General features: G+C 41.0%; 1 protein-coding gene across 2 annotated transcripts in view; it reads right to left on the reverse strand.

Annotated features, from left to right (window-relative positions):
* Positions 1-26843, reverse strand: part of LOC125903568 (adhesion G protein-coupled receptor A3) — a 243330-nt gene that overhangs the window by 205376 nt on the left and 11111 nt on the right. For both annotated transcript variants that reach the window (XM_049600560.1, XM_049600559.1), the window contains exon 2: positions 17804-17875. In XM_049600560.1, the coding sequence (XP_049456517.1) occupies positions 17804-17875 (72 nt within the window). The remainder of the gene's footprint in view (positions 1-17803; positions 17876-26843) is intronic.

Below are 26843 nucleotides of genomic sequence, written 5' to 3' on the forward strand. Positions count from 1 at the left end.
ATACTCATTTACAATACCGAGCGGGGACACCTTCCGCCTTTCTGCTCCAACACTGACTGACAGCTGACTCCACCCATTCATACTCACCACTGCCCCAGGGCCGCTACCATATGCTATTTACAGAGATAGCACTGGCGATCTGAACTGGTCAGTGGCGAAAAAAGCACTTTTATACGGGATTCATTTGCCCCCATTACTGTTTTAGCTCGTTTCGCGCCTCAATACTGAACCAATTTTAGAACGAGTGGTACCCATGAATCATACGCACACATACACATGGGGAAATAGAGCCCAGGTTGAAAAATACCTAAGTTGTCCTTTAATCACTTATTGATGCTGTTTTTGAAGTATGAATAAGTCAGTAAGTAATTTATTCCATTGAAATATCATTGATGTATTATAGAAAAGTGATTTATCTTTTTATAAATGACAGAGTGTAGCAAACACAGAGAAATAGTCTGACATGCTGTCAGTGATAAGCTGCTAGTCATCACAGTCCATGATATCAACTAATCACAGGAGATGTCAGATTCTGCCCCTACATTGCATGTTATTATTTTATTCTGCTTTATGTTTATATTGTACAGCGTTATGATAAACTTTATTTCAGACTCAAGTTCATATAAGATACATACAAAAACACAGACAATGTGTGATTTTGTTGTTGTTTGTCTTTTTATTTTATTTTTGCCAGTGCCATACAGCAACAATGCTTGGGGATGTGGTCTTTTACAAATTTGAAAATACTGTAAGAATGTCACTTTTATAGAATTGGCTTCTTTATTTTATAATGTATGATTAATGTCTACATCAACAAATGTTAACCACAGAATGGTATCAAATCGTATCGAATTGTAATGTTCCTACACTGTATCGAATCGTATTGAATCGTTCTGTATTAAAAATATATAATTTTTGAATCGTATCGTAACCATGTATCTAGATACGTATCGAATCGTCTATCACAGAGAGATTCCCAACCCTACTTAACACCCATTCAGACTCATTTCCACCTATCCTGTTATAGGCCCTCTAGGCACAGTTCTCAACATGGCCAAGCCGACAGCTAGCAGCTAACTGTGGTAACTCCATACACAACGTTAAACAACAGAAACTGTGCTGACAAAGCTAACGTGTTAACCGGGGGGGACTACAGTGGTGCAAAGTGGCCAGTGGGATATATACACACACACTAACATGCACATGCTGCTGGCAGACTGGCTTCCCACATCAAACCACAGAGAAGCTCAGATTACAAAACACACAGAGGCAGCATGACTTCATTAATTCTCTGAATGTTGCAAACAGACCCTTTAGAGATGCTGGAGCCAATCCCAGTGCATACTGACAACGGGTGCATCTGGACAGCTCACTAGTGTAACACACAGGTGACAAACTACCAGTAGTTAAGAGCTTTTAATTCACCTACCTGCTTGGCTTTGGACTATGGAGGAACTGCAAACTCTGCACAGAACATTCAGGTGGCTGACTGAATCAAACCCAGAACCTCCTCTCTGGGTTACAGCCCAGAGTAGCCCACACATTCATTAATTTGTGGCATGCCGCTATGTTTAGATTTTCTATTTTTGGAGCTGGACCATTCATTAGGTTTGCCATTAGAATATATACTGTTGAGTTATTATTCACTCCACAGATGAAGGGCATGGAAAGAGCAGCAGAATGGCAGGCGCAGTTAAAGTGAAACTTAACCTTCAGTGTGTTGGGCCTAAAGTTTGCTTCCACTTACTAACAGCTGCTCCTCTTATCCATCGGTCTGATCAGCTCTGATTAGATCGACTGATTGATTATCCATCCCACAACTCAAAACTCCACAAACTGCTGCTGAAGGGATAAAAAAGAGAGTCCTGCCTGCGCTGCATTTACAGATGTACAGCCACGAAGCTAACTAATTCAGGCCTACACAGGATTCTGAAACTGCCTTTAGAGAACAACCTTTTAAAGGGCCAAGGAAAAGCTCAATTAAAAGAAAAGAATAAAGAGAACAGTAAGCGTTTAAAATATTCTATGTCATACTTGTGTTAAGTCATTTAAGGGGGCTAGCTTCTTTTATGATTTGGCTACCAGCAGGAGGATTATTACAACCAGGCCCCCAGAAGTGCACTGGACTTTGAAGCCAACTTGACATGGTGGCCAAACTGTGTAACTACAGCTTCTATTACGTGATGCCATTAGCCTTTTTTTTGGAGCATCACACCTCACGTTAAATGATTTTACATTGAGTTTTAATCCATTCGGTCCAGTAGCATTTCGAAAGTCTACAAGAGCTGCAGGATTAAATCATTTTATCCACATTCAAGTTACAGGAGGGTAAACTGCAAGTTAGCCTCTCAGCCACAGAAATGAGCTGCTGGGCTCACACAAGTCTGTAGTGCGCTTGCTCTATGGGCTCAATAATGCGGATGATGTGGACAATTTTATACTCAGAAAGTTGAACTTTTTTGGCTCCATGCACCACTGTGCAACTTTCAGGAATGTCCTCCCTCAAACACTGCAGTTCTCTTTTTACATCCATGGTCTGGCTACTTACAGTTACCTAGCAATATTTACAAAGACAAGGGGCATGACATTAAGTAATTATATTTACAGGTTTATTTGTACTGTTAGAGTAATGACAGTGTCTGTTTTGGGGAGGTTTACAATCCGGTGCCAGAATTCATAGGCTACTTGGACTTTTGAACTGCTCATTGCAGTGCTTCAAAAAATATATGTATATATTTTTTACAAAGTAGATCCATGTGTTTGCAACTCCACTGCAATCCTCTCATAACAGGCCCATGGCCAACCTTTGGGATGCATCCTACCAGTTGGGAAACATTGAGTTGCATCAACATACATTTTCACCTGTCCAGCAAGACCCGACAATTTATAGAAGGGTCTTGTGCAAAAGCACACTGTGACACATGTACTATAGCAGATGCTCACATGCTCAATATCATAGCCATAAATACTCAGGTAAAATTAAGTAAAGGCCACAAAAAGTAAAATGACCGGTACAATAATGATTTGCATTATAAATTCAGCATAATCTACATTTCCACAATGATGTTTCTATTAGTGGAATACTCACCACTCTGGTGGCTTAACTTTGGCTTTTTTTTTTCAGGAATACTCTGCTGTTGCTCTTCTCAATTTGATTATTCAGTTCTACTTTAAAATGCTGCTGTTAATGACAGTCCATATTTCCAATATTTCACAATAAAGGCCTTCCGGGGACTCTTTTAATGTAAAACAGATACAGAATGCACTGAATTTGCAGTAACAGCAAAAAGCACCAACATATTAACTGCAAAGTGGAGCAAATCAGAAAACAGGGAGTCTTCTGAATGCACTATATTAAATATACTTTTGGAACAGGGGAAATAAAATCTAAGTACTGCCTCTGATAATAGTCTGTGTCAAACAAAGACCTGTTTCTCTCTTTAGCTGAGGTAAACAAAAGCCCTGGCCATTATTTGAGAATTTATGGCACTCACACACACACACACACACACACAAACAAATGATAACTACCTTTGGGGAGACTTGCCCCACATATCCACTGTAGATACAGCTGGAGCAGCTCAAATGAGATGAATGTTTAAACAATAACCATTTTCCACTCCCCCGGCCCTGCATGTTTGAAGAGCAGGAGCAGCCCTCAGTATAAACTCCAACATTTGTGGTTAATGTTTGAAAAGCTACTGAAGTGCTTCCCAATTAATTTAAACTGCACTGTATATCTTAGCCTGCTCAATTTCTCTCGAGCCATGTGACCCCGAGGACATCAGCCTGCTCACTATGTGACACTAATGGGCAGATTCCTCCCTGAATCTCGATGATTACCACATCACACAGTCACACTGAAGCGGAGGTGTGTACACACACATGCATTCAGTGTGAGTAAAAATGCACACAGTAACACTGACCAGACCACACACAATGCTGCAGGCACAGCCTCGAGATAGAGCACTGCTTTCTCTTTGAGAGCAAACAGTATTTAATCATGCAGAGTCTCATTAAATAGATCTCAATGTTGATGTCATTATCAAAATCAGATTCACAAAAGGTCACATTCTACATGAAGTACGTAAGCAAATAAAACTGTGGCTTGCTGCAGCCACTTGGGCACTCATCCAAATGGAAAGTGATGCTGCGTGATGTACTCCATTGTATGCGCACTTAATGAAATGAGACGATGACATACAATACATTCATTAGTATAACTTGCATCATATTTCTCAGTGGCATGTTGATGTCTACAGCAAAGTGTGTGTGCATAAATGCACCTTGTTACAAGTAAACAATAAGAATCTCACATCATGTGGAGGGCTAACAATCAGGTCAGAGCAGTGAACACACACACACGCACACACACACACACACACACACACACACACACACACACACACACACACACAAACCAACTTCATCCTGTTTTTTATATTTCATGCTAGGAAGTGGAGAGTAGAGTTAAAACAATTAGTCGTTTAGTCGACTGACAGAAGTCTGCAGTGATTTTGATAATTTCTTATTTTAGTTGTTTCATCCAACAAAAATATATTTGCTGGTTCCAACTCCATAAATGTGAGGATTTGCTGCTTTTTACTCTTTTATATGACTGTATACTGAAGAGCTTGGGGGTTTTGTGCTGTTGGTTGGACCAAACAAGACATTTGAACACATCACCTTGAGTTCTCAAAACATCAGGGCCATGGCTCTAGCAAGGCCAAGGTCAATCTGCCCGCTACTTTCCTCCCAACTGAAATATCTCGAGGACTTTTCTATGAAATTTTTGGCCCATCTGTGAGAGGAAAATGTTCACATTGTACATTTCTGGAAACCACAGGCACATTTTATGTTTCATATGTAGCATATCTACCTTTTTAAAGTGACGTCGTATATGAGCTAATTTTGTCACCCATAAGATGTGGATGGTGGTTGGCCTGACACCAAGGCAAGACTGCCAAGCTACAGGCTACTGTTCAAGATTTAAAAAAAAAAAAACAACACTAGTTGTTCTACTCTGTAAAGGAACCTTTGGTACCTTGGGTAACACTATATCGTTTTTATTTTCATCTATTTTTCCATTATTGGTCCTTACATCCTTAACATACAGTTACATAATCAATGTAAAGTGGTTAGTGGTACAGAGGTTAGGTTTTGGCAATAAAAGTTACTGTGATTTACGTTAGGAAAAGAAACATGGTTGGGTGTATGGGTTTAGGCAAGTAAAGTTACTGAGGTTAGGTTTAGGAGAGGAAACATGGTGAGGACCTATGATACAAAGTTCACTTAAAATTCACATGATCTGAACACGTGACTCCAGGGGAAAGTCCCAGGCAAAAGTCCTATTTTTTGTGACCCATCCACCACCCCAACCTCGGTCCCTACAAGTGCTTAGGACTGCTTCCTTTTTTACTGCTGTCAGCACCAGTGCATGTGAGCGGGGCGGAGCGGGGAGCGGGAGGATTTTGTGTTGAGCGAGGAGCGGCTATTTTTTTAAAAGGTGGACCGGAGCCTTATCTCTCGCTTCAATTTCGCTCCGGTCGCTCATGCCCCACCCAGAATGCATCTTTGCACCTGCGCACACCCACACTATTTTCTTTCAAAACTATGGAGTTTACTGTGTACTCCAGAAAAGAAACTAAGAGAAGCAGCGGTACCTTGGAGAATGGTCCCTAACTGTGGGGAGAGGCGAGAGGGCTTCGGAGGTCGGCTGCTTAACCTGGTCCGTCTCCTCCACACTTTGACTATTTCCACCCTGCCAGCTGTACCGTGTAGAACGGTCCCTAACTGCGGGGAGAGGGCTTCCCCGGAGAATCTACCAAGCTCATGTTTTATTGGTGCCGTAGCATTGTTCCGACCTCTCATTGTTCCGACCTCTCATTAGCCCGACGTCCCGTTTTTCCGATATGTGATTATTACTGTAGCCTATTTATGTACCATAGAGGATCAGCAATGCAACAAAAGTAGGCTACTGGTTGAGATACAAGTGTCATAGAGAGGAGAGAATGAAACACTATAACCTCCTGTTATTAACTCTGGGGTGCGGGTTATGTGGGGAGCTCTCTGCAGTGCTGAACGGCTCCCGGCGGGCGTATTTCTGCCTTGATGGTGCGCCGCTCCGGCACTGGGTCAACTGGGAAAGGCTTGAGGTGAAGCAGGCTCACAGCTTATGTGTGTTTCACTTTCTTTTTCATTTTAACCCACACCATGATTTTTTCCTGACCCTAACCAAGTGGTTTTTGTGCCTAAACCTAACCACCTGTGCCTAGACCTTAACCACAGGGCATCATGAACAAAGGGTTTAATATGGTCGGAACAATGGGATGTCGGACCAATGGGCTGTTGGAAAAATGGGCAGACCCCGTTTTATTTGTGAATAGAAGATTACAGGTTAGGGTAGTATGACACAGTTGTTTTGAGCGGAGTGGTGAGCGAGTGGAGCGGGATAAAATTTATGATGGAGCGGAGCGAAGAATGCTCAGAACCAAGCGGAGCGGACGAGCGGTGCAAAGTGACAGGTCTGCGAGCGAGAAGCGGAAATTTTCACCCGCTCCGTTCACATTCTCTGGTCAGCACATTAGTCACATGATCGCAGCCTTTCAAAACATGAGATATGTACGGATTTAGGGCGCATTGCTTCTAGTACGAAAAAACTTTCTGCGAACAGCCTGGTTTGTGGTAGCCTCACGTTGCCAGACCCAATTTGCAAAACATGAATGGGTCTGGACGCGGAGTGTACATCTCCTCTATTCCCGAGGGGCAGTGTTAACGGCTGTCACTCAAAGTGCCCCTTCACACAATTGGAAACACGGAAAACCAATCAGAGTAAATGAAATGTGTGACGTAGGCTAGCACAAATCCACTGTAAACAGACCAGCAAGCTACAGCAGAGATGAGCTGTGATGATGTCTGGGAAAGAGTGTTGCCGTCTTTGCGGATTTCCTCCTCACTGTGGACTCTGAGTTGCATGGCTGTGATTCCCAGCTTGGTCACTTCTCTGACCTGCTCCTCCCTGAGAGCAACTAGCGGAGAAACAACAATAGCCACTGGGTTTTCACTGGGTCCCATCTTTTTCCCAATCAACAGAGCCAGATGGTAAATTAAACTCTTACCACACACCGTAGGAAGGGCGGCGAACACATCCTTTTTTTCAATAAAAGCTTTCAGTGCAGCCGAAATGCATTCACTCCGTTCCTTGTCCCTCCTATTCTGATGACGTGCCCACCTCAAAGTAATAAATGGTTGTGATTGGCCCGGTAAGCTTTAACTGATGCCAGAATGCACGTTTATGACTACATGGCCAGACTGATCTGCGGAGCGAAATAGAATATGAGCTCGCGAGATTAGGATGGTTTCACCAGGCTAGGTTTGTGGCACCAAACCTGAGTGTTTCTCCCTAAAACATCAGTCTTTTCCAGAGGCCTTGAGTCACGAAACAAAGATGTTTTCACTTGTCCCTTGTCATCTTTCCAGTGGTTTTGTGCCACCAGACGTGGAAGTTTTAAGCCAAAACATGACCAATTGGTTTCTGTATCTAAACCTAACCACACCTTCACCTCAGCATTGCTGTGAAATGTTAAGTTTTAACATATCCACTAAAAAATACTGTACAATGGTAGCATATTGATGATTTGCTGAAATGTACGATGCAAACATTTTTACTGGTGGTCGTATTGGATTAGAAATTTTGTACAGACATTCATGGTTACCAGAGGATAAACTGTACTGACTGAATCATATTGATCTCTTGGCTGTTCCTCTAGAGACACTAGCAGGTTAACAGTTCCATTTATCCAGTGAAATATCTCAATATTTACTAAACTTTTTGGAATAAAAAAATGGCACAGACCTACATGGTTCCCAGGTGATGAATCCTATCAAAGTTCATGATTCAGTACCTTTAGCACTGCCATACAGTTGACATTTGTGGCTTTGAATGAAATGCCTCAGCAACTATACAATGATTAACCATGAAATTTGGTGCAGACTTTCATGTCATCCTCAGGATGAAGTGTAATAAATTTGGTGAGCACTTAATATTTCCTTAGGTCAAAATCTTAATTTATCCAATAAGGTCATGGCCACTCTAATACAATTGTTGCAGTTGTTCTTTAAGCTAACATGGAGGTCAACCTAAGGCATCTGTTGGTACCAACCATGTCAGCATGGTTTGTCAGGAGGGGGGCTAAATAATGCTCCAAAGTTTGGCAAAATTTTGCTGAGGGAACAACTGGAATTGGCATTTTCAAAGGGGTCCCTAGAACTCTCACCTGAAGAAACCTGAGTGAAAACAGGTTTTATGGGTTCACACAAGTCTCCCCTAAACTTGAGAAGACTTGTTTCCACTAAATGGTTTGTTCTTACAATTAATGCAGTCCTTTAAATTAAAGCTGCATATTTGTCTTTTTAAGGAAAAAGACAACTAGGCATTGTTTTCAAACTCAAAATGGTAACTGCACTGATGTTAGTCTATGCATATAAGATAATTAGTAACAGGTAATAAGAAATCAAAGTAGGCCTACATCAGTATGTGATTCCGTAACTCTTCTAATTGTCGTAATGTAGTTTTCAACTTGTCAATATACTATAACAGCATAGTAGAATTCCTAAAATGCAGTTATGGCATTTTTGTTTTGGGTGATGGATGCGACATTAATGATGAAAAAAACATGAATTAAGCGAAATGAAACAAGTAGCACAAATTGTGTCATAGGTCTATCCACGAGAGTTGAAGAATCTAAACTTCAGTTACCAATTTGTGCTGCAATAGCCAATCAGCACTGAGATCCTCCGTGGGCATATGAAGGCCAGGACGTACTGGTGGAAGTTAATTAATCAATTCAGTGTTTTTGTGCGCACATAACACGAGTTATTCGCGCGTATGAAGAGAGTCAACACAAAACATTCTATCATTCAAACTCTTGTTAGTAACACAATGTGAAAATTCACATTGCGTTTGGTGTGAATATGACATAACTGTGAGCATGTTAGCATGCTGATGTTAGCATATAGCCTTAACTACAGCGTCACTGAGCCACCAGAGTGGTTGTAGACTCTTTAGATGTTTTATAAACTAAATAATAAAACAAAATATAATTCCTAGATTCACTGATTATAAAGTAATCAGTAGTTGTGAGTATAAATCTTTCATTCTGTAGGGTTCTGAGTGGAGATACCAAGATAGAGGCAGATACTGTATACACAGTAGCAAAGCAGGTGACCTGTTTTTTCGCAGCTATGCAGCTGAAAAGCATTCAACAAATCCTTCACTTCACATGTCTCATCCTCACTGTAAAAAAAACAACCTAACTGGCTATGCCAAACAAGAGTAAGTGTAACATGTATTGGCACCAACTTTGATGCTAATGTGGAATCTGTTTATTAAAACCATTTATTCACGTGTTAAATATTCATAGGTCAGTTTGCAGATGCTTTGAGGGAAGGCCTGGCCACACGCTTTGAATTACAGCAAAAACTCACCGAGACAGATAACCACCTACTGGATTGTAAATTTATATGTGCTGAAAGCTCAATGAGGAGGGGGGGAAAAAGGTGGACACTCAGACAGTTCAGTCCAATTGAACAGGCTGACTGTGTATGCTTTGTGACAGGTTTGTAGCTACTGCTGCCAGAGCATCAAAGGGCTACAGACTTTTACTCTATCTGTGTTTGCATTATGGAAATATTACATACACTAAGGGCTGAAGGCCTACAGCATAAATTAATTAGTCAGTCTTCTTGGCAAGACATACAGCACAATCAAATGGCCTATTTGAAACAGTCAACACAAATCAGTGTAAAGCTGCTAGTATTTTGCATATATTTTACAGTGTGTGTAAAGTCACACAGGTTTTTCAAGAAACAAAATCTTTGTCACTTAAACATCTCCACAGTCTTTACCCAGTTGGGGCGATGATTAACATTTCTCAAACACCGCTGGAGTGCAATTTATTCCTTGCGGGTGGATAAGCAGTGCTTATGGGATATTTGCTGTGATTTTCTCAGAGATTACAGAAAAGAGTGAAAACAAAGCGAGTCACTTCTGTGAGGACGCCTTCATTTCAGCCAACGCGCAAAATTAAATCAGTCACATGAAACCAACAGAAGCAATTTTACAGCAGATGGAGAAAAAGCTCTGAGAAACCCTGAACTGTGAAGATACTGTCTTGGTTAACAACTTAGCAACTGTGTCCTATTTTGGAACTACTGCTCTCATCAGTATGAGATATTTCTATCAGAACAAAGCAAAAGTTCAAGGAGAGTGTGAAGCTAATTCTTCCAGGAGATGCTTTTGATCCATGGCCTCTTGCTCTCCTGCTGTTTTTTTAAATAGCATAGCATAACAAAACAAAACAAGAAATTACTCCCAAGATGGAAATAAATATTGTAAATCTTTCTACAAAAATATCAGGTTTCCAGCATTCATCTGCTACTTTTGTAATTGCTCTGATGAGTGTTTTCTCTCTCTCTCCAAACATGGACAGTCATGGGGCTCACATGTTTTGCCTCAACTGTGACCCAGCAACAGACTCCAATAAAATAACAATAAAACCATTCATATTTCAAGACTATGCTTTGATCCATTTAATGCTTGATCTAACATCATGTCCTCTCAGGTAAACAGATAAAAAACACCCAGACTTTTACACAGTAAAGGGAAATGGAGCTACCTCACCATTGGTGAAGTATATAACAGCTTTCCAACATCCAAACTACTGTGGAGCAGTCACATGCTGAAGCAGAATTAAAAAGAAAATAAGAAAAAAAAAGAAGAAACTACAACTTAACGGTCTAGTTTCTCGGATTTATTGGCATCTAGTGGTGAGGTTGCAGATTGCAACCAACTGAAACTTCTACTGTGTACTAAGCATGCAGGAAAACTATGATGGCTGATGCAAAAAATGCAAATGGCTTTATCTGGAGCCAGTGGTTTGTTTGTCCGTTCTGGGCTACTGTAGAACAACACAGCGAACGAGGATCCGCTCTGTAAGTAGATATAAGCAGCTCATTCTCAGGTAATGAAAACACAATGTTTTTTTTTAGTTTCAGGTAATTATACACTAATTAAAATATGGTAATAAATATCTCATTCCATTTCTGCCAACAGATCAACCCGTTCTCACTCCAGAGTCGTCGAAATCTAGCACTTGGTCAATGCGTTCCGGTGTCAGACACTGACGAAAAAGTTGTCCTTTCATGTTGGCATGATATGGCGCTTGGCTGCATCGCAGGGGACAACAACTAAAGTTATGGCAGCAAAAATCCAAGTAGGGTGGGCGGGAGGGGTCATGGATATGTCAAATAACCACTGACTTTCACATGAGGCTGCAGCCTTTCTCTTAGGAAAAAAATCTGACAGGAAGTGAACACCATGGTGTTCACTTCCTGTCAGATTTTTTCCAAACCCAACCATGTGTGAGTGTTCAATGTTGAAGGGAAAAAAAGTCAATTGCAACTGGAATGCGTTCAATAGATTAGTCCAAATCCCACACACTTGACCTTTAATTACACCCTAAATATAGATTCATTTTAGAGATGCACTCAGTATTGGTATCAGCCATTATTCACCTTGCAGACTGCCATCGGCCTATCTGCAAATCAGATGGCATTCACTTATGGCAGTGGCGGATGTTTTTCTGTTGTGTCACATCAATTTTGTGCAGACTAAAAAGCACAGCTTGAGACTAATGTCATCCCATCACCAGAAAGCATGTTTGGGATGCCCTTGGGACAAAAGGAAGCAGTAAACTCACTGTCAACGTGTCAGGCAGCACACCCTGTTGTTTCCCCGATCTGCTTACGGAGGTTGAATTGAACTGGATTTTGATGCGTTCAAGATCTATCCAGTAGAAATTTGTATTGTATTGGGCAATGGTTTATTATAAAATTATCATGATGTGCTCAAATATACTCTCTGGGTAAGGAACTTGAATAAATACTAAAATCTGAAGAAGAATTTTGTTGATGTTTCCACAGTAAAATAAAATAGGGGGTAAAAACAGCTTCTGGAGCAGTTCTTTTGAAGATGTCTTTAATGTGAAAGACGTTTATTTTAAAGGTTATTTCATTAATTTGTATGATTGAACTGTGCTTACTCAACACTGAGTGTAATGAAGGCTGAGTGACTTGAAAGCAGCTTGGATTTTTTTCTATAATGAGGATTTCTTTGTTTCCCTGGCACAAAAGGGGGGGATAAATTACAACAAAAACAAAACAAACAAACAAACAAACAAAGCAATTGGTATTGGCCAAATTTTTAATATAAACACTCGTATTAGTCCAGCATTTCACAATCGATGCATCCCTAATTGATTGTGAATACATTCAAAAAACATCAAAAAGGTAGCTGTGAAATTGGCCAGAAAAAATGTTCTGCGATTTTAATCTGATGAATTAATTGCACCTTTTAGTGTCCTTAATAAAAAAAATGACAAAGTCTTGTCAATATTAATAGAGGTCGAAATTGTAATGGTTCATAATTTAAGTATGAGACCAAAAAAGTCATCAGTTTACTTCATTTCTATTTTTCATTTCAGGAATCTCAGTTAAAATTGTTTTTTACAGGGACATCATGGCACCATATTGACAAAGTGACATTCTAATATGTATTTAAAATCTTGGATTGAGTGTCTGCTGCTTTAATCAAGTGTTATTGATCTCAGCAGGTCAATAATACTCAACTTTTCTGCTGTCCCTGTTAATAACCTCTGACCTTTGACCCACTAAGGGTAACCTCAGGGTCAGTTTGGCTTGTGATCATGTGATCATTGAGTTTTTCCAACCTGCTCCACAGTCTGTCACACATTCTTATGCTCAACAAGCCAGAGGACGCATCCCTCAGCGGTTAACCACGCACTCATCAATCACCTCCCAAGGAGACGCATTCACGAGGAGGACTGAATAAACGCCACCTCCGCAATGGGAACAACAGGAAACTTTTCAAAGGACGCCTTCTCTGACATCTACTTTTCAGAATGAGCAATTGCAGGCGCCATTATGAATCCTGATACAGTCTCTGCCCTCAGCCGAGGTCCACTCAGTCTATTCAGCCTGCCTCCAAATTCCTCAGGCTGGATAAATAACGTTTGGTCAAATAGACAAAAAATAGACCCGGTGCTCTCAATATAAAACACTTAGACAGTCTGCTGAGAATAAAGCTGCTGTCACATCCACCGCCACAACAATAGAAATAACCCTGACTGTAAAGACACACAATATGCTTGTGGACAATAGGAGTGTGCTTCTCAACAGCTGTGTGTACATTCGACTATCCGAAAACACCACTATCATTATATCAATATTTAATCCTGAACTGCAGCTTTTATTTTGTGGTTAAAAATGATTGTATTGTACTGTGTAACAATACATTTCTTTTTTCTATCCTATGTCTGAAAATGTGTAGAGGGAACAGTCAGGAGCACTTCTTCGTCTGACTCTCTGACTGATTCTACGTGATACGGGTGGTGCAGATATTCCATGTAGTTAACTACATTGTAAATAACATTGGTGAAATGTATTTCAAATCCAGCATATCTAAAAAAAAAATTATCATGCCACAGTGTCAAATTTGATGCAGTCAAAAATATGCCAGCCTCATCCGTTTCTCACAGATTCTTCACAGACTGAGGGCTTTTGCGGTGGGAACCCATGATGAAGCGGCAAAAGCTAGATTCAGAGTCTGACAAGAGAACAGTGATGGGCTTTGTTCCTGCTTTGCTCCCATGGGACCCAGTTTGGCTGATGGTAATGGGCTTGTGTCCATATGGGGGGATCCAGGCCATCTTCCAACATACAGGGACGCTCCATTAAGAGGACATTCTCTCAGCTATAGAGGCAAATCACATTAAAAGTGTCGTCCCTGGGGGGATTAATAAAGTTGCCGGTGCGCTTTTGACTGCCATGATGATGGTGGCAATAAGTATTAGGGCAGATCAGCAAATGTGGCAATGCTACAGGATGATGCACCATCATGGAGAGCTTCCAGCTTTACACCCTCTGACCTTTGATTAAAAGGTTGGTTAGCCCAAGTATTAGGAAAAAACACATTTCTATTTTACCCTTAGTGATATCTACAGTAACTAGATATCTTGCAATTAAATTAGCCCTGCATGATTTGAGGAAAATCTGTGATAACATTGTTCAGTGTTGCGATGAAAATATGACTTGCAATAAATACCACAAACAAAGATTAACCTATATCCACTGAATAAAGAAATAAAATACATGATTTTGAACATGCATATTTTTACTAGCTAAAATGTATATGGGGTATGACTTTAGTACTTAATCATATAAAAACGCTGCAGTAAAAGAATTTTAAAAGTTATCACAGAAGTACTTGGGGACCTGTTGTATAAGAATATTGTAGTGTTTGCTGGAAACAGTTTAATTAGATTTTTTTTTTTTTAAGATTTTTAAAAAGTTTCCTTTATAGAAATGAATGGATATTCTTATATTTTAGCATCTAATTATTGAAAATGCTGTAGTGTAAGAACAAGAAAGTAATGACGGATATAAGTCTATAAGCCATGTATTTTAACTAAGGAAAATATGAAAAAATCACAACTTTCTGTTTTAAACAACTTTTGTTGCCATTTCAGCGTAGATTGCTTAGTTTAAAAGGTGCGCTTGAATGCATCATGAAGTCCATACACACTTTGCCTTACAAAGCAATGTAGATTCCAGAGTTTACAAGGTGCACCTGAATGCACAAAGTCCCTGTTCCTATGAGTGTCAAAGTGTGGCATGGCTGTAAATGATACCAAAACACAGTAGAGACTCTTTGCATGGTTTTTGTATTACATGACTAATTTGGTACAGACATTTACCAGCCAGTGTGCCCTCTTAGATTTACTCACCAAAAATAAAATCTACCCTATTTGGTGCATGATAGCAATAATTTTCAGACCCTGATTGCAGTTGTTAATAAAAGTTATTTTTCTTACTCATTGCATTTCTTGCAGTCTTAGTGTGTTAATAATGAATGATCATATCATGATGACCATGAATGGATTACTTGAACAGGCCTACTGGGTCCAGGCCCAGGGGCCATAAGTGTCAGGGCCCCCCTGGCCTTCACCTGCAAACTGTCTAGAGCTGCAATGATTTACTGATTAGTTGTAAACTATTACATGACTCGCCAACTAATCTGATGATCGATTCATCAGTTTAAGTAATTTATCATAAAAACTAGAATTACCACCTCTCAGTTGCATGTCTCTGTAAGTTCATCTATAATTCACATTCACGTCAGTGAAAACATGGATGCTTCACACACATCATCCCCCCAGCAGCACAGAAGAGCCATACAGGTAATACAGTTTCAAGGTGGGCACCCAAGATTAGTGTCACTAATTCAGGATCTGACCAAATGTGTCCCCTTCTGTGCGTGAGTTGAATCATGGCCAGAAAAGTGTTTTGGCAGGACATTATGATGTCACAGTTAAGTTGACCTTTGACCTTTTGGATATAAAATATCACCACTTCATAATTAATTTAATCTGTTAAGCATCTGTGTGAAATTTTGTCAATTAATTCTTGTGTTACGACCAAATATATATTTTGTAAGGTCACAGGACCTTGACCTTTGACCTATGATCACCAAAATCTAATCAGTTCACCACTGAGTCCAAATGGATGTTTGTGCCAAATCTGAAGATATTCCCTCAGGGTGTGATATTGCGTTCACAAGAATAGGTCAGACGGACAACCTGAAGATGTAATGCCTCTGGCCACTTTTGCAGGGAGGCATAAGGAGTCAGTATTTCTTAATTCCAGCTTTTTAAATGTGAATATCTTCTGGTTTCTTTGCTTTTTTACATTAACATCAGTATCTTTAGGTTGTGGACAAAACAAGACATTTGAGAACATCATCTTGGGCTTTGGGGAACACTAATCTACATGTTTTTCCATTTTCTTGTAATTTATAGACCAAACTTAGCGATTAATTGAGTTGCACCCCATTAGAATGTCACTGAAATTAACATGTATCAACCAGAACAAGGCTCGACATGACCATGGAGAGATGCAAAGGAACTGCAAAGAGACACAAAATTACCTCAATAAGACATGAAGCAACTACAACATGACACAAAACAACCACATTTAAAAACAAAATGACTACAAAGAGATACAAAACCAAAGAAAGATAAGGAAAAAACAACAGGCTCTCTGTGTTTTGCTCTTCTGTAGAAGAGGTGTTGGGGCCTTTTGCATGTCTTTGTTTAGGGTTCTGTTTTTTCATGATCCACCCACAGCAATGAGTATGAAAATACAATTTATCATTTAGCACTAAATTAAATTCTTATCACCTCCTTTGTATCAGAGTGGGGGCAGAAGACTGTCTTAACACCAGAACAAATTAATCCAAAATCATCTGCATGGCTAGATGCCACCAGTAGTTAACAGGAAAATATTTTGTGGAGTTTGGCCAAACTAGCCCTTAAATGAAGAGAGCCTAATTTCATTTCCATTTCAAACAAAGAAAAACTTGCTCTGGGATCACCATGTTTCCATTCCTGCCCCACAATGTCCACAGCTGCAGCACGAGTGGTGCAAACACACACCCATACGTTATTAAGCTTGTCAATCAGCTGCCAATTCACCGCAACCCTCGGATCCAGTCAATCAGCCAGCCGGGCAGGCAGGCAGTCAGTCATCTGGGCCAGACGAGAGAACAGCTGGCCGCCACTTTCAACTCACTGAGGCTACCTGGCTTAGCATCAACTGCTAGCGACAAACATATCTCTGCCAAATACCGCATGTGGCAGCAACGGATGGACAGGCTGTACCCAGAGAGCGAGGTGAAGGAAGGGATAGGCCCTGCAAAACGCTGCTCCAAGAGGTCAGCCTCGACAAACCTTTGGCTGAGCATCCTTAAAAGCCTCGCAATCATCTCTCCATCACTGTGGAGCTGGAGGGATGACGGTGGAACGGTTTAATGGCACTAATAAGGCCCGGGGAGACAGGTGACATCATCCTGTAGGTCGAGCGGCGACACAGCCACCCAAAAAGGAGTGGAAGAGGGGCAGAATTACTCCACTGACATTACAATCTGAATTTTACTGTCAAGTAGTCAGGGAGATGTGGGGCCAACCGACTCGAATAATATTCAAAGCAGCTGCTGATGTAGCGTGCGTGTGTGTGTGTGTGTGTGTGTGTGTGTGTGTGTGTGTGTGTGTGTGTGAGCTTAATATGCGTGCTTATAAGTGTGAGCGAGAGTGTGCATGCATACATCTGAGGATGATTGACTGAAAGGGAGAGAGTTATTAAGCCTTCCTCTCTGTGTGATTTCAGCCCCTCTGTGATTTCCTCATCATCAGCCAATGTCAGTGTCACCATCAGGTAGAGAAGCAGTGATCACTGGTGCTGGATGGAGGTGAAGGCAATCAATAGTTGACTTCAGGGGGCAGGCTGGAAAAGACAGCCATCACAGAGCTCATCATCAGGCTGCACGCATACAGCCCTCCGGGACATTGTATATGATGTGGGACTCATCAACATGGACTCAGTGCCGTCAGTCCATCTGTCAAAGCGCACTGCATTAGGCCTTTATATGATGCCATATATTAGCCCCTTTAAGACATTTACTGTGGCAATTGAGGTTAAGCACGAAGGCTGAAAGGTGAAAATCGCTGGCAAGAATTCTGCAGGGTAAACCTTCGACAAGGATCTCCTAATTCCCACCATGTCCCCCCCTTTGCCTTTTCCCCGCTACAGAGCGATACGGCTCCTGTGATGACAGCTATTAGGACTCTGGGGAGGACAAAACAGTAAAGAGCTTGATTTAAGTACTCACAGTTTTTCCAGGGCAGCCAAGCCATAGAAGGAGCCATTCCTCAGCAGGGAGATCTTGTTGTTACTCAGGTTTCTGTTTAGGAGGGAAAAAAAAAAGATATGAGGGAGAGAGGATGAGGTGAGCATACAGAATGAGTGAAGGGAGGTACATTTGTAAATATCACATGTATAGAGCTGCAGGAAAAAATTATTAAAATTGCTGATAAATTGTTTATCCTCTGACTGTCAATATGCTGGGAAAAGATAAGAATTTATGTCTGATGAGATTGCGGCTGTAAATTACTCATCCCAGCCACGTCTCCGTCTTGTTTATGGCCGTCTGTGGTTAAGATGGGTAATGATCCAACCCTACCCCCCACCCTCCACTACTCCATGTCAAAATATTGGCCTAATAGAAAAGCTTAAAGAAACGCCAGTTCAGCAGATTTCAATCATCCATTGCTCACATTACAACAGCAAACAAATCGATGAAACGCACCACAGGGATCTTTAAGTGATGAATAAATATTCAAAGGCGATGCAGCGCCTTCATTTTGATTATTTCACTGACAGACGTCGCTATGTTTCCCTTTTGGTTTTACTTTTTCAGATGAATTATGTCTGTGCCGGATGGTAAAGAACCATATGTTCTTCAAGTGATGGATTTGTCTGGCAAGAGACGAAAAGTCATGCTTGGACAGGACTTCCTGCTGAGTGTATTACTGGCAGGCACATACACACAGACAAAATCAAGTCACGTTACTCAACACACTGGGCCTTGGAGCTTGAGTTTTCCCCGAAACACACCAGACTGCAAACACAGACATACACACACGCACGCACACCGACACACACAGAAGCACACCTCCACGGATACTCCTATACTTGTGAGGTCTTTCTGTATATTTTCTCCAGCGCCCCTTACTCATCAGCACTCTATGGTTAACTTTAACCTTTAACCCAAAAAACCTGAATCTTGAAACAAGAACGGCAATCGTTAACTTAACAGGAGGTGCAACAACACTAAAACACACACACTACAGCACGTACAGTACAGTCCAGTGTTATGATCCCACTGTGACTTGTTAGACTACCTAAGGCCTGTGTTACCCGCTGTTGGAGTGTCTTGTCTACTCATCCACCCGGCTAATAACATCCACCGTTTGTCCAAACACTGTAATACAGCAGGACTTCATAGATAGTGCAGTACATCACATAAGGTTTAAGAAATGTTTTGGTTGGTTATAGGAAAGGCAAGCCAGGTTTGTGTGAATCCTTTTCAACAGTTAAAAATATTCTACATAAGGCAAACTATAAATGAGATGAAATTTCGTACAATAGACACAAGGAATACACAAGTTTTAGTGCAGCTGTTATCAAGCACAAACTGGAGATGGACTCACTAAGCAGACTCACAGACTTAGATGAAAGTTCAGGGTTTTTTAATCAAGCAAAGGTCAGTACACGAGTGGTCATTCACACAGGCAAAAGTATCCAAAAACGACAGGCAAAAAGGGTGGTCGCAAGCAAAAACACACACAAAGGGAACACTAGGGAAACGCTATGCCTCTAACTCAAGGGTAAAGACGATCTGGCAACAAACAAGGGGGAGACAGGGACTTAGATAAACTAAGACAAGGGAGACAGTGAGACACAGGTGAAACACATTGACACACAGGTGAAACGCATTAGAGCGGGGCAAGGAATCACAAAGGAGGGAAATTTGACAGGACATGGGATCTGAAACGAGATGAGACAATGGTTACCAAAATAAAACAGGAAACACAGGGATGATAAATAAACATGAATCTAGGTAACTTGACGGGTCATGACAGTCATGAACTAACCAAAGCTTAAGGCCCTGAAATATATTTCCAAATCAGCCTCTCGGCATCGGTAATGAGGCCACGAGTTTCTCTTGAAAGATTTCAATCTGTGCTGTTTCTTCAGAGGTCTTCTCACTGGTTTGAGGTTCACATGATTCAGGCAATGTCACATACGTCTGTTCACCAATCAGTAGGGATGCACTGATCTGATTCTGATATCAGATATCAGGCCGACACTGACTGAAATAGCTGGAATATCATCACTGATGGTTTGTGGACTTTTGAAGCCTTAGGTTCGACATTTTGGCCATCGCCATCTTGGATTTTGGGAGCCAAAGGTGACCATATTTGGACAAGAGGATGGAGCTGTGGTGGAGCAAGGAGTGGATTTGACTGATATGCTGTGATGACACCTCGTTGACAGCCTGTCACTTAAAGCAGCCCCGCCCCTAGTTATTCATAACTTTAAGCCTTAATAACATTTAAACTGGTGAATTACCCCCTTACAGTTGTCATAAACAGAAAAATTAGCTTAAGAGGCCAAAATCCTTTTTTGTACCAGGGTGAAAAACACATTATTTTCCACTGTAAAGTTCTATGGGGATTGACATGTCTCAAGTGGACATTTAAGGAACCGCAGTTTTTGGCACTGTGGGGCTTCTTCTTCAGCCCTGGGGGTTGCTGCTTGGTAACAAAGATGGTGGATAAACCAAGACGGTCCACTGCGAGTCAGTTTCCTGTATCAGTGTCACGTGGGATTCGCGACCACCACGCCCCTTTAGGAGACTAACAGCAGGTCCTGAGTCCATTGACTTCAGTGGGAGAAATGAACGTGATTACAGATTATGGCAGACTGTTTCGCCCCATAGTCACGGAAGCAAATATTGGACCCATTTATCACAAGCCACATATCTTCAGAACATTCCGACACCAAAATGGCAAATTTCAGACGGACATATCAGGAGAAAATTTACTTTGTTCAAGACCTGTTTCTGTCTCAACAACACACTCTCGCAAGATCTGGCAACAGATATCTCCTCTCTGGTGCTGAAATCAGTGCAGTTTCACCAAAGATACTGGATTACTAAAAAATATTTTTTCCCAGCGGATGTCTTAGTTACAACATGATTGAGCTATCTGAAGTAGTTTCATGTCGTATCCAACAACGGGAGACTTTGAACAGATGACGTCCTGATGTTAGCTTTGCTGCTGCTGTTAGCTGTCCCTGTCAGCCGCAGCCACTGATGCTTTCTAGACATCGTGATTTCCCAAAACTGAATAAATGCCACGCATAGCAACACAAAACTGTTTTGTTAGCTCAATCATGTTGTAACTAAGATATCCGCTGGAAAAAATATTTTTTTCACGGACCGTTTATTGAGTTACTGAGTTATTACAGACACCACTAATGGCTAACGGTTAGCCCAGCTAATCTACGATAACCAAGCGAGGTTGGGGATAGTACTCGTCTTTGATTGGCGGTTCTCCATTGTCTTTGATTGGGCTATGGGTGACAACACCTACTTAGGAGACCGGAAATATATACCATTTCATACAATGGGGGTATATTGTAGGTGGGCCATCTTGTAGTAATCTAGTATCTTTGGCACTAAGTCATGCATCAGTAGAATGCATAGCTGAGGGAGCTAAATACAAACATGTCATCTGTTTAAAGTTATTTCAAATGTATATTTATTTATTATATGTATTCATTTGTTATATTTTGTTTTACAAAGTTAGGAAAGCAATGTTTAAGTCCAGCCTGATGTACTTTATTCATAAAAGAATGAGCAAAGTCAACACCACAAAGTCACGCATATAGCTTATTAATTAGAAACTGACATCAAATCAGATCTCGGAATCAGCTGACACTAAAAGCCCAGGTATTGGTATCAGGAAGTCAGATCGGTGCACGATCCCTGCCAATCAGTATTTAGATTTTTTTTTTCTTTCAGTCAAAATGTAATGATAGTTCAGTCAGGCAACTCACGTCTTAAATGTTTATTTCAACAGCAGAACATAGTTAGAGTTTGGCATGTAGACTCCAGCCTCATCGCTCCCGTAGAGTGATGATTAAATATCCCCCCCCCTTAGCTGAAGCCTGCAGGTGGATGCTAGGGTGGGGGTGGGGCTGAAAGCACATGCAGCAGTACTGATGCAGGGCAGTAGCGGCATAGACAATGCAAAGAGAGATCTGGGAAGATTTAAAAGGACCGTCAATTTGGGAGGGTGTGTCTTGTAGATGACATATGGAGAGTGAAGGATGACGTGTGTATGGATCAGCGCAGCTCGAGTTGACTGCCTCAACTAGCTGGCAGGCATCGCTCCATTTGTGACGTCGTTTCTCATGTTGCAAGCGGTCAACAATATCTGAACAAACCACTCCAATACAGTCCTGATAAAGCAGATTTCCTGAGTTTGAAGGGTTTAATGCTTTAAAAATACCCACGTAAACTTTAAAGCTACACATTTTTTTTATCAACAATGGATCAGTTGGCCGTTAATAATGATTAAGGAGTCACTCGCAGTGACAAACCCACAGAAAATCATATCCAACTCCACAGTTGTCCTTGAATGTTTTAGCTTAGGGATATATACTGTTATTATTCAGCTTTACTACTGTCATTAGCACGGCAGGTGGTTGTTTTTAGTCCCAGCATCGACAAGCATTTGGACAAAGTTAGTGACACACCAGAACAGTTAGCAACTAAAGACCTGGTGGAGACTAAAACAGAGCTAAAAGTAGAGCAAATACTGGACTTCTGTTTGTGGTGTAGTTAGCAACATCACTTTAAATGACTGCTAGCATTGCTCTGTGTCTTCTGGATATGTATAAGTTTGCAAACACATTTTCTGTCTCAACGTACCAGGTGATATTATGTCAATATTGTGTTGAGAGCTTGTTGTACTCTCGCAAGGTGAAAATAAATCAATGAATGCAGGTTCAACTGTGATGTTCCATGACCAAAAAGTCCTGAATATTTATAATCTGCAGATATGAAACCAATATTCCAGGGTCTTAACTGAAGGCACAGATCAAAATAGCTGCTCTTTCTCACTTTAATATTTGTGGCAATACTTGGAGGTAGCAGTAGTAGTGGTGATGGTTATAGTAGCAATACACTGAATATTTATAAACTCCATATAGTCACTTTTAAAATCCTGTAAAATCTTGCTTCCCCTTTCCTCACCCACACAAACACACAATTTCATACAAAGCTGTAAGCTACATTACAACAGGGCGAGCAGCTAATGATTTATATTGCGCTTATTCTACTGCCCAGATTCACATCATTTTAAATACACCTTGGATGGCGTTTCTAGATTTCATATCTGCTGAAATATTGATTGCTTCAGCCAGCTCTTAAATCATCCACTGCAGGGCTGCTCTGTCTCTGTGACGCTGTGGATTTGTGCATGCCCATGTGATCTGCTGGCAACAGAGCCCTTCTTTGCATGTGTGATGTCGCGTATCTCCTGTCAGCATATGACCACCTACACACATAAGCATACACACACTTGCACAAGGTCAGATCCTTTTGTCACACTCCCCCACCACTTTCCCATCTTCTTTTAACAAGGTTCTGGGAGTGATTGGTCAGGTTTAGATGGAAAGGGGTAATTGGGATGTGTCACCGCTCTCCTCTTTGACGACAGAGCACTCGTTATGGCAGGGAACGTATACTCAATTTTAACCCTAGGATTAAGGAGTGGGATCCCACAGTGCATTGTGCTGAACGGGCAAATTGCTGGCCAAACTGCTAGGGGAGCAGAGCGGAAGTGTGTATACTGAAAATGTCATGGTGAAGACTCACACTGCACAAACAGATATGTGAGCTGGTCATAGCCCAACAAAAAGAAACAATTTGGTCACAAGAAGGTATGAAAATGCATTTTTTTGTCTGGACAAAACAGAAAAAAATACATGCTGCACATTTTGCATTTGTTCAAGTATATTTTGTTACTTACTTTAACAAGCTTGCATATTCTTAGAGGGAAAGTACCGATCTCTCCCCAGAGTGATAACAGTTGTCTTGGCACAAGAAGCAGGACTGAATCTAGGAAGTCCCCTCTCAGCCAAAGGCCAGGATGGACACAAACTCGTGTCAGCAAATTCATGTCAACATCCAAGATTGTATTTACACTTGGGTCTGCCCCAAAAGTAAACTTCTGAGAATATCACATCTCAATTACTTCGGAGTTAAACATATTTACAAAGGACTAGTGGCCAAAAGTCAAATCACAAAAGACAGTGCTGAGCAAGTATCAGGACTAAATTAGCAGAGCCAGATCAGAAGAATCATTTGGTCATCTGGGCTGATGGCTATTAGAAAAGATAACCGGCTGATTCCTAGCCCTGCATCCCTTAGTTGCTGTTGCTATATTAGAATATACATATTCTTGCAAATTTCCCCGCTGTGGGATGAATAAAGGATTATCTTATCTAATCTCATCTCATCTTATCATATATGCAGTTTGCAGTGATAACACAGGCAGATATAACACTCAAGATTTGTACAAATCTAAAAAAGATTATTGATTTCATACAGTCATAAACTAAAGCAGACTTTTCCTTTCAAGCCGATGGCCGTGGATTTTATCAACTGAATTTTCCGATTGTCACTAAAATATTTTAGCTAAAAATGCTAAAACTCTGTGAGGTAGTTGAAAACTATATTTGCTGACTTTTTGATGTTTCCTGCTGATTCATTTCCAGTGGCAGATCCTCCTACAGGCAGCATAGGCAGCAGCCTAGGGTGCCATCCAGAACCCTAGGCACCAAAATAGCCTATAAAAGGTCTGTTAAATAAGCCAATGGTAGCTACTGTACCTACTGGATATATTGCAAAAAGATGGCGACTAAAGCTAAGTACTAGGCCAAGGTTAGCATCTGGAAGACATAGAGTAAGTTGTTCATATATGGCATTGTTAGCCTTTGTATTATATTACAGTATTCTTAATTAATACGTAATCAAAAAACTCATTCTAACTTAACACAGGAATCATTTCAAAGCGTAAGCCTACATAAACTAACCTGGACAAGCAACATGGTGGTTAGATTTATGCTTCGTAATTTCAAATGGCTTCACTTTTACGAGACAACAGTGGAAATAGCCTACCGGACGACTCCCCAAACCAAAAAATAGAAATACACTATTGCTACTTAAGCAAATAAACCTGTGACCCCATAATAACATAGGTAGCTAATGTCAGGCCTCTTGTCTTTGTAAATAATGCTAAGGTACTGTAAGTAGTAAGACAGTTAGCCAGACCATGAATGAACTACAGTGTTCGATGCAGGAACCTGATCATTCCTATTAAAGTTGCACAGTGGTTCCTGTAGCCAAATAAATTCAACTCTCTGGGATTGAGATTACCCAGATCATCTGCATCAATGGGCCCATAGTGCAAACACAGTATAGATGTTCCCAAGCCAATCGGCTTACTTCTGGATTAGCCCTCTGCTAACTTGAATGGGGATAGAATGATTTAATTACACTGCTTTACAGATGTCTCTTTCACAATGTAAGTCTATGGGAAACAGTCTCGTTGGGCTCAGCAGCATCATTTGTGATTCCATTGTTTGGCCATTATGAAAATTTACTTCAAAGCACGGCACACTTCCTGGGGGCCTGAGCGAGCCATGCTAGTGTTTGAGATATCCAAAGCTTGACAGGCCTGCTGTGGCTAGTTACAGTTGCTATTGGACAATCAGTCTTAAGGGGCGAGGATTGGCAAACAGGAATCAGGCATGTGAGAGCTTGTAAAATTCAGTGTTCAAAATACCTCTCTTCTTCCACAAATCAATCAGAATAGGCCTACCTAAGCTGTGTGGGAATGAACCACAAGATTTACGGGCAGCCATTTGGGGAGGCAAAAAGTGAGTAAGCAACAATTCATATGGATTTATATTGTTGTTGATCCAGACATCAATATCCTACTGGGCTTCTGTCAGTTTGGATTCATCTTGACACAAAGCTCTCCGAGAGCAGAAAATTGCAGCAGATATGAGCCAGCATGGAGTCAACTGGACATGGTGAGAAACTACTTGGAAGACTTAATGGGTCAATTTCACAATATTTCACACACAGATTTATTGAAAAATAACCAAAGCCATCAAAACAGGTTCAGTTTCAGCCACCCAGTGGAGTTTATTCTTCTATGTCCAGGGCCTTACTCTACAACATATCATTTTAAGCTCCGAAAACCTACAGCAGCTCTTTTTTAAGCCACACATGGACAGTGTGATGAAGTGAAGGTAGTCAACACTGAGATCATGAGATACTAATGCTGTCACTGTGTTTTGTCCCAGGTCTCTCTTCTGTTCCACAGACCACTACACCTCCCTCTGCGGACGGACGTCCCACTCAGGGACAGGCAGCCTCTGTTTGTGCAAACTCAAGCGTGTCCTGTGCTGTGCTATGCTGCGCGTAGATGTGTGTGTTTGTGTGTGCGCGTCTGCTCGCCGACCTCTGCATGCCTATCTCAGGCTTCTGCGTAACGTCCAGGAAATCACAGGAAAAACAGAATTGAACATTATGTAAACAGCCCATGACAAACTTCTGGAGCATCCGTCCAACTCTCTATTTACATTATCAATTATGTTCACTGTGGATAAGCTGCTTTCAATGAGGGAGGAGTGTACAGATTCAGTATTGTGTCTGTGGGTAGCAGCAAATGGTTTATGTCATTGCTTACTGTGTGTCAGTGGGAACCACAGCCAGACGTGTATACATAGAAGAAGTGTGACCACGAGTTTATAACTTGTAAACGCTGTACTTTCACAATTCTCCCATATGGCATTGGACGTGTTTGTGCTTAAAATTATAAAGTTGAAAAGTTCATGTAGTTGGACAGTTTATTCAAGGCCATAGCCACGGAGTCAATATGGGAGGGGGCAAATATAACGTAATAGAGATGCTAACATTAGTTGAATAGCTCATGAGCTGTGTTCTGCTGGGGTATGGCAACAACACTTACAAACAAATACTACACAGAACTGCAGTACGCTGTTATACCAGAACTGGTATGGCACAGAACTGGTATGGCAGTTTATTAAATTTATTTATGATGAGAATTTTATTTGCTAATGATCATTTTGAACTGTGCCGGGTGGTTGCCTGTCATAGAATAGCATATATTTATTGTTTATACATTTTTTGGAGTTTATTTCTTATTCTTTTTACTTCAGAAAGTTAACACCTTTTTTGATATCAGGGAAGTACTTTCTCTAAA

Source organism: Epinephelus fuscoguttatus, linkage group LG16 (assembly GCF_011397635.1).
Source record: "Epinephelus fuscoguttatus linkage group LG16, E.fuscoguttatus.final_Chr_v1".
Taxonomy (NCBI): Eukaryota; Metazoa; Chordata; class Actinopteri; order Perciformes; family Serranidae; genus Epinephelus; species Epinephelus fuscoguttatus.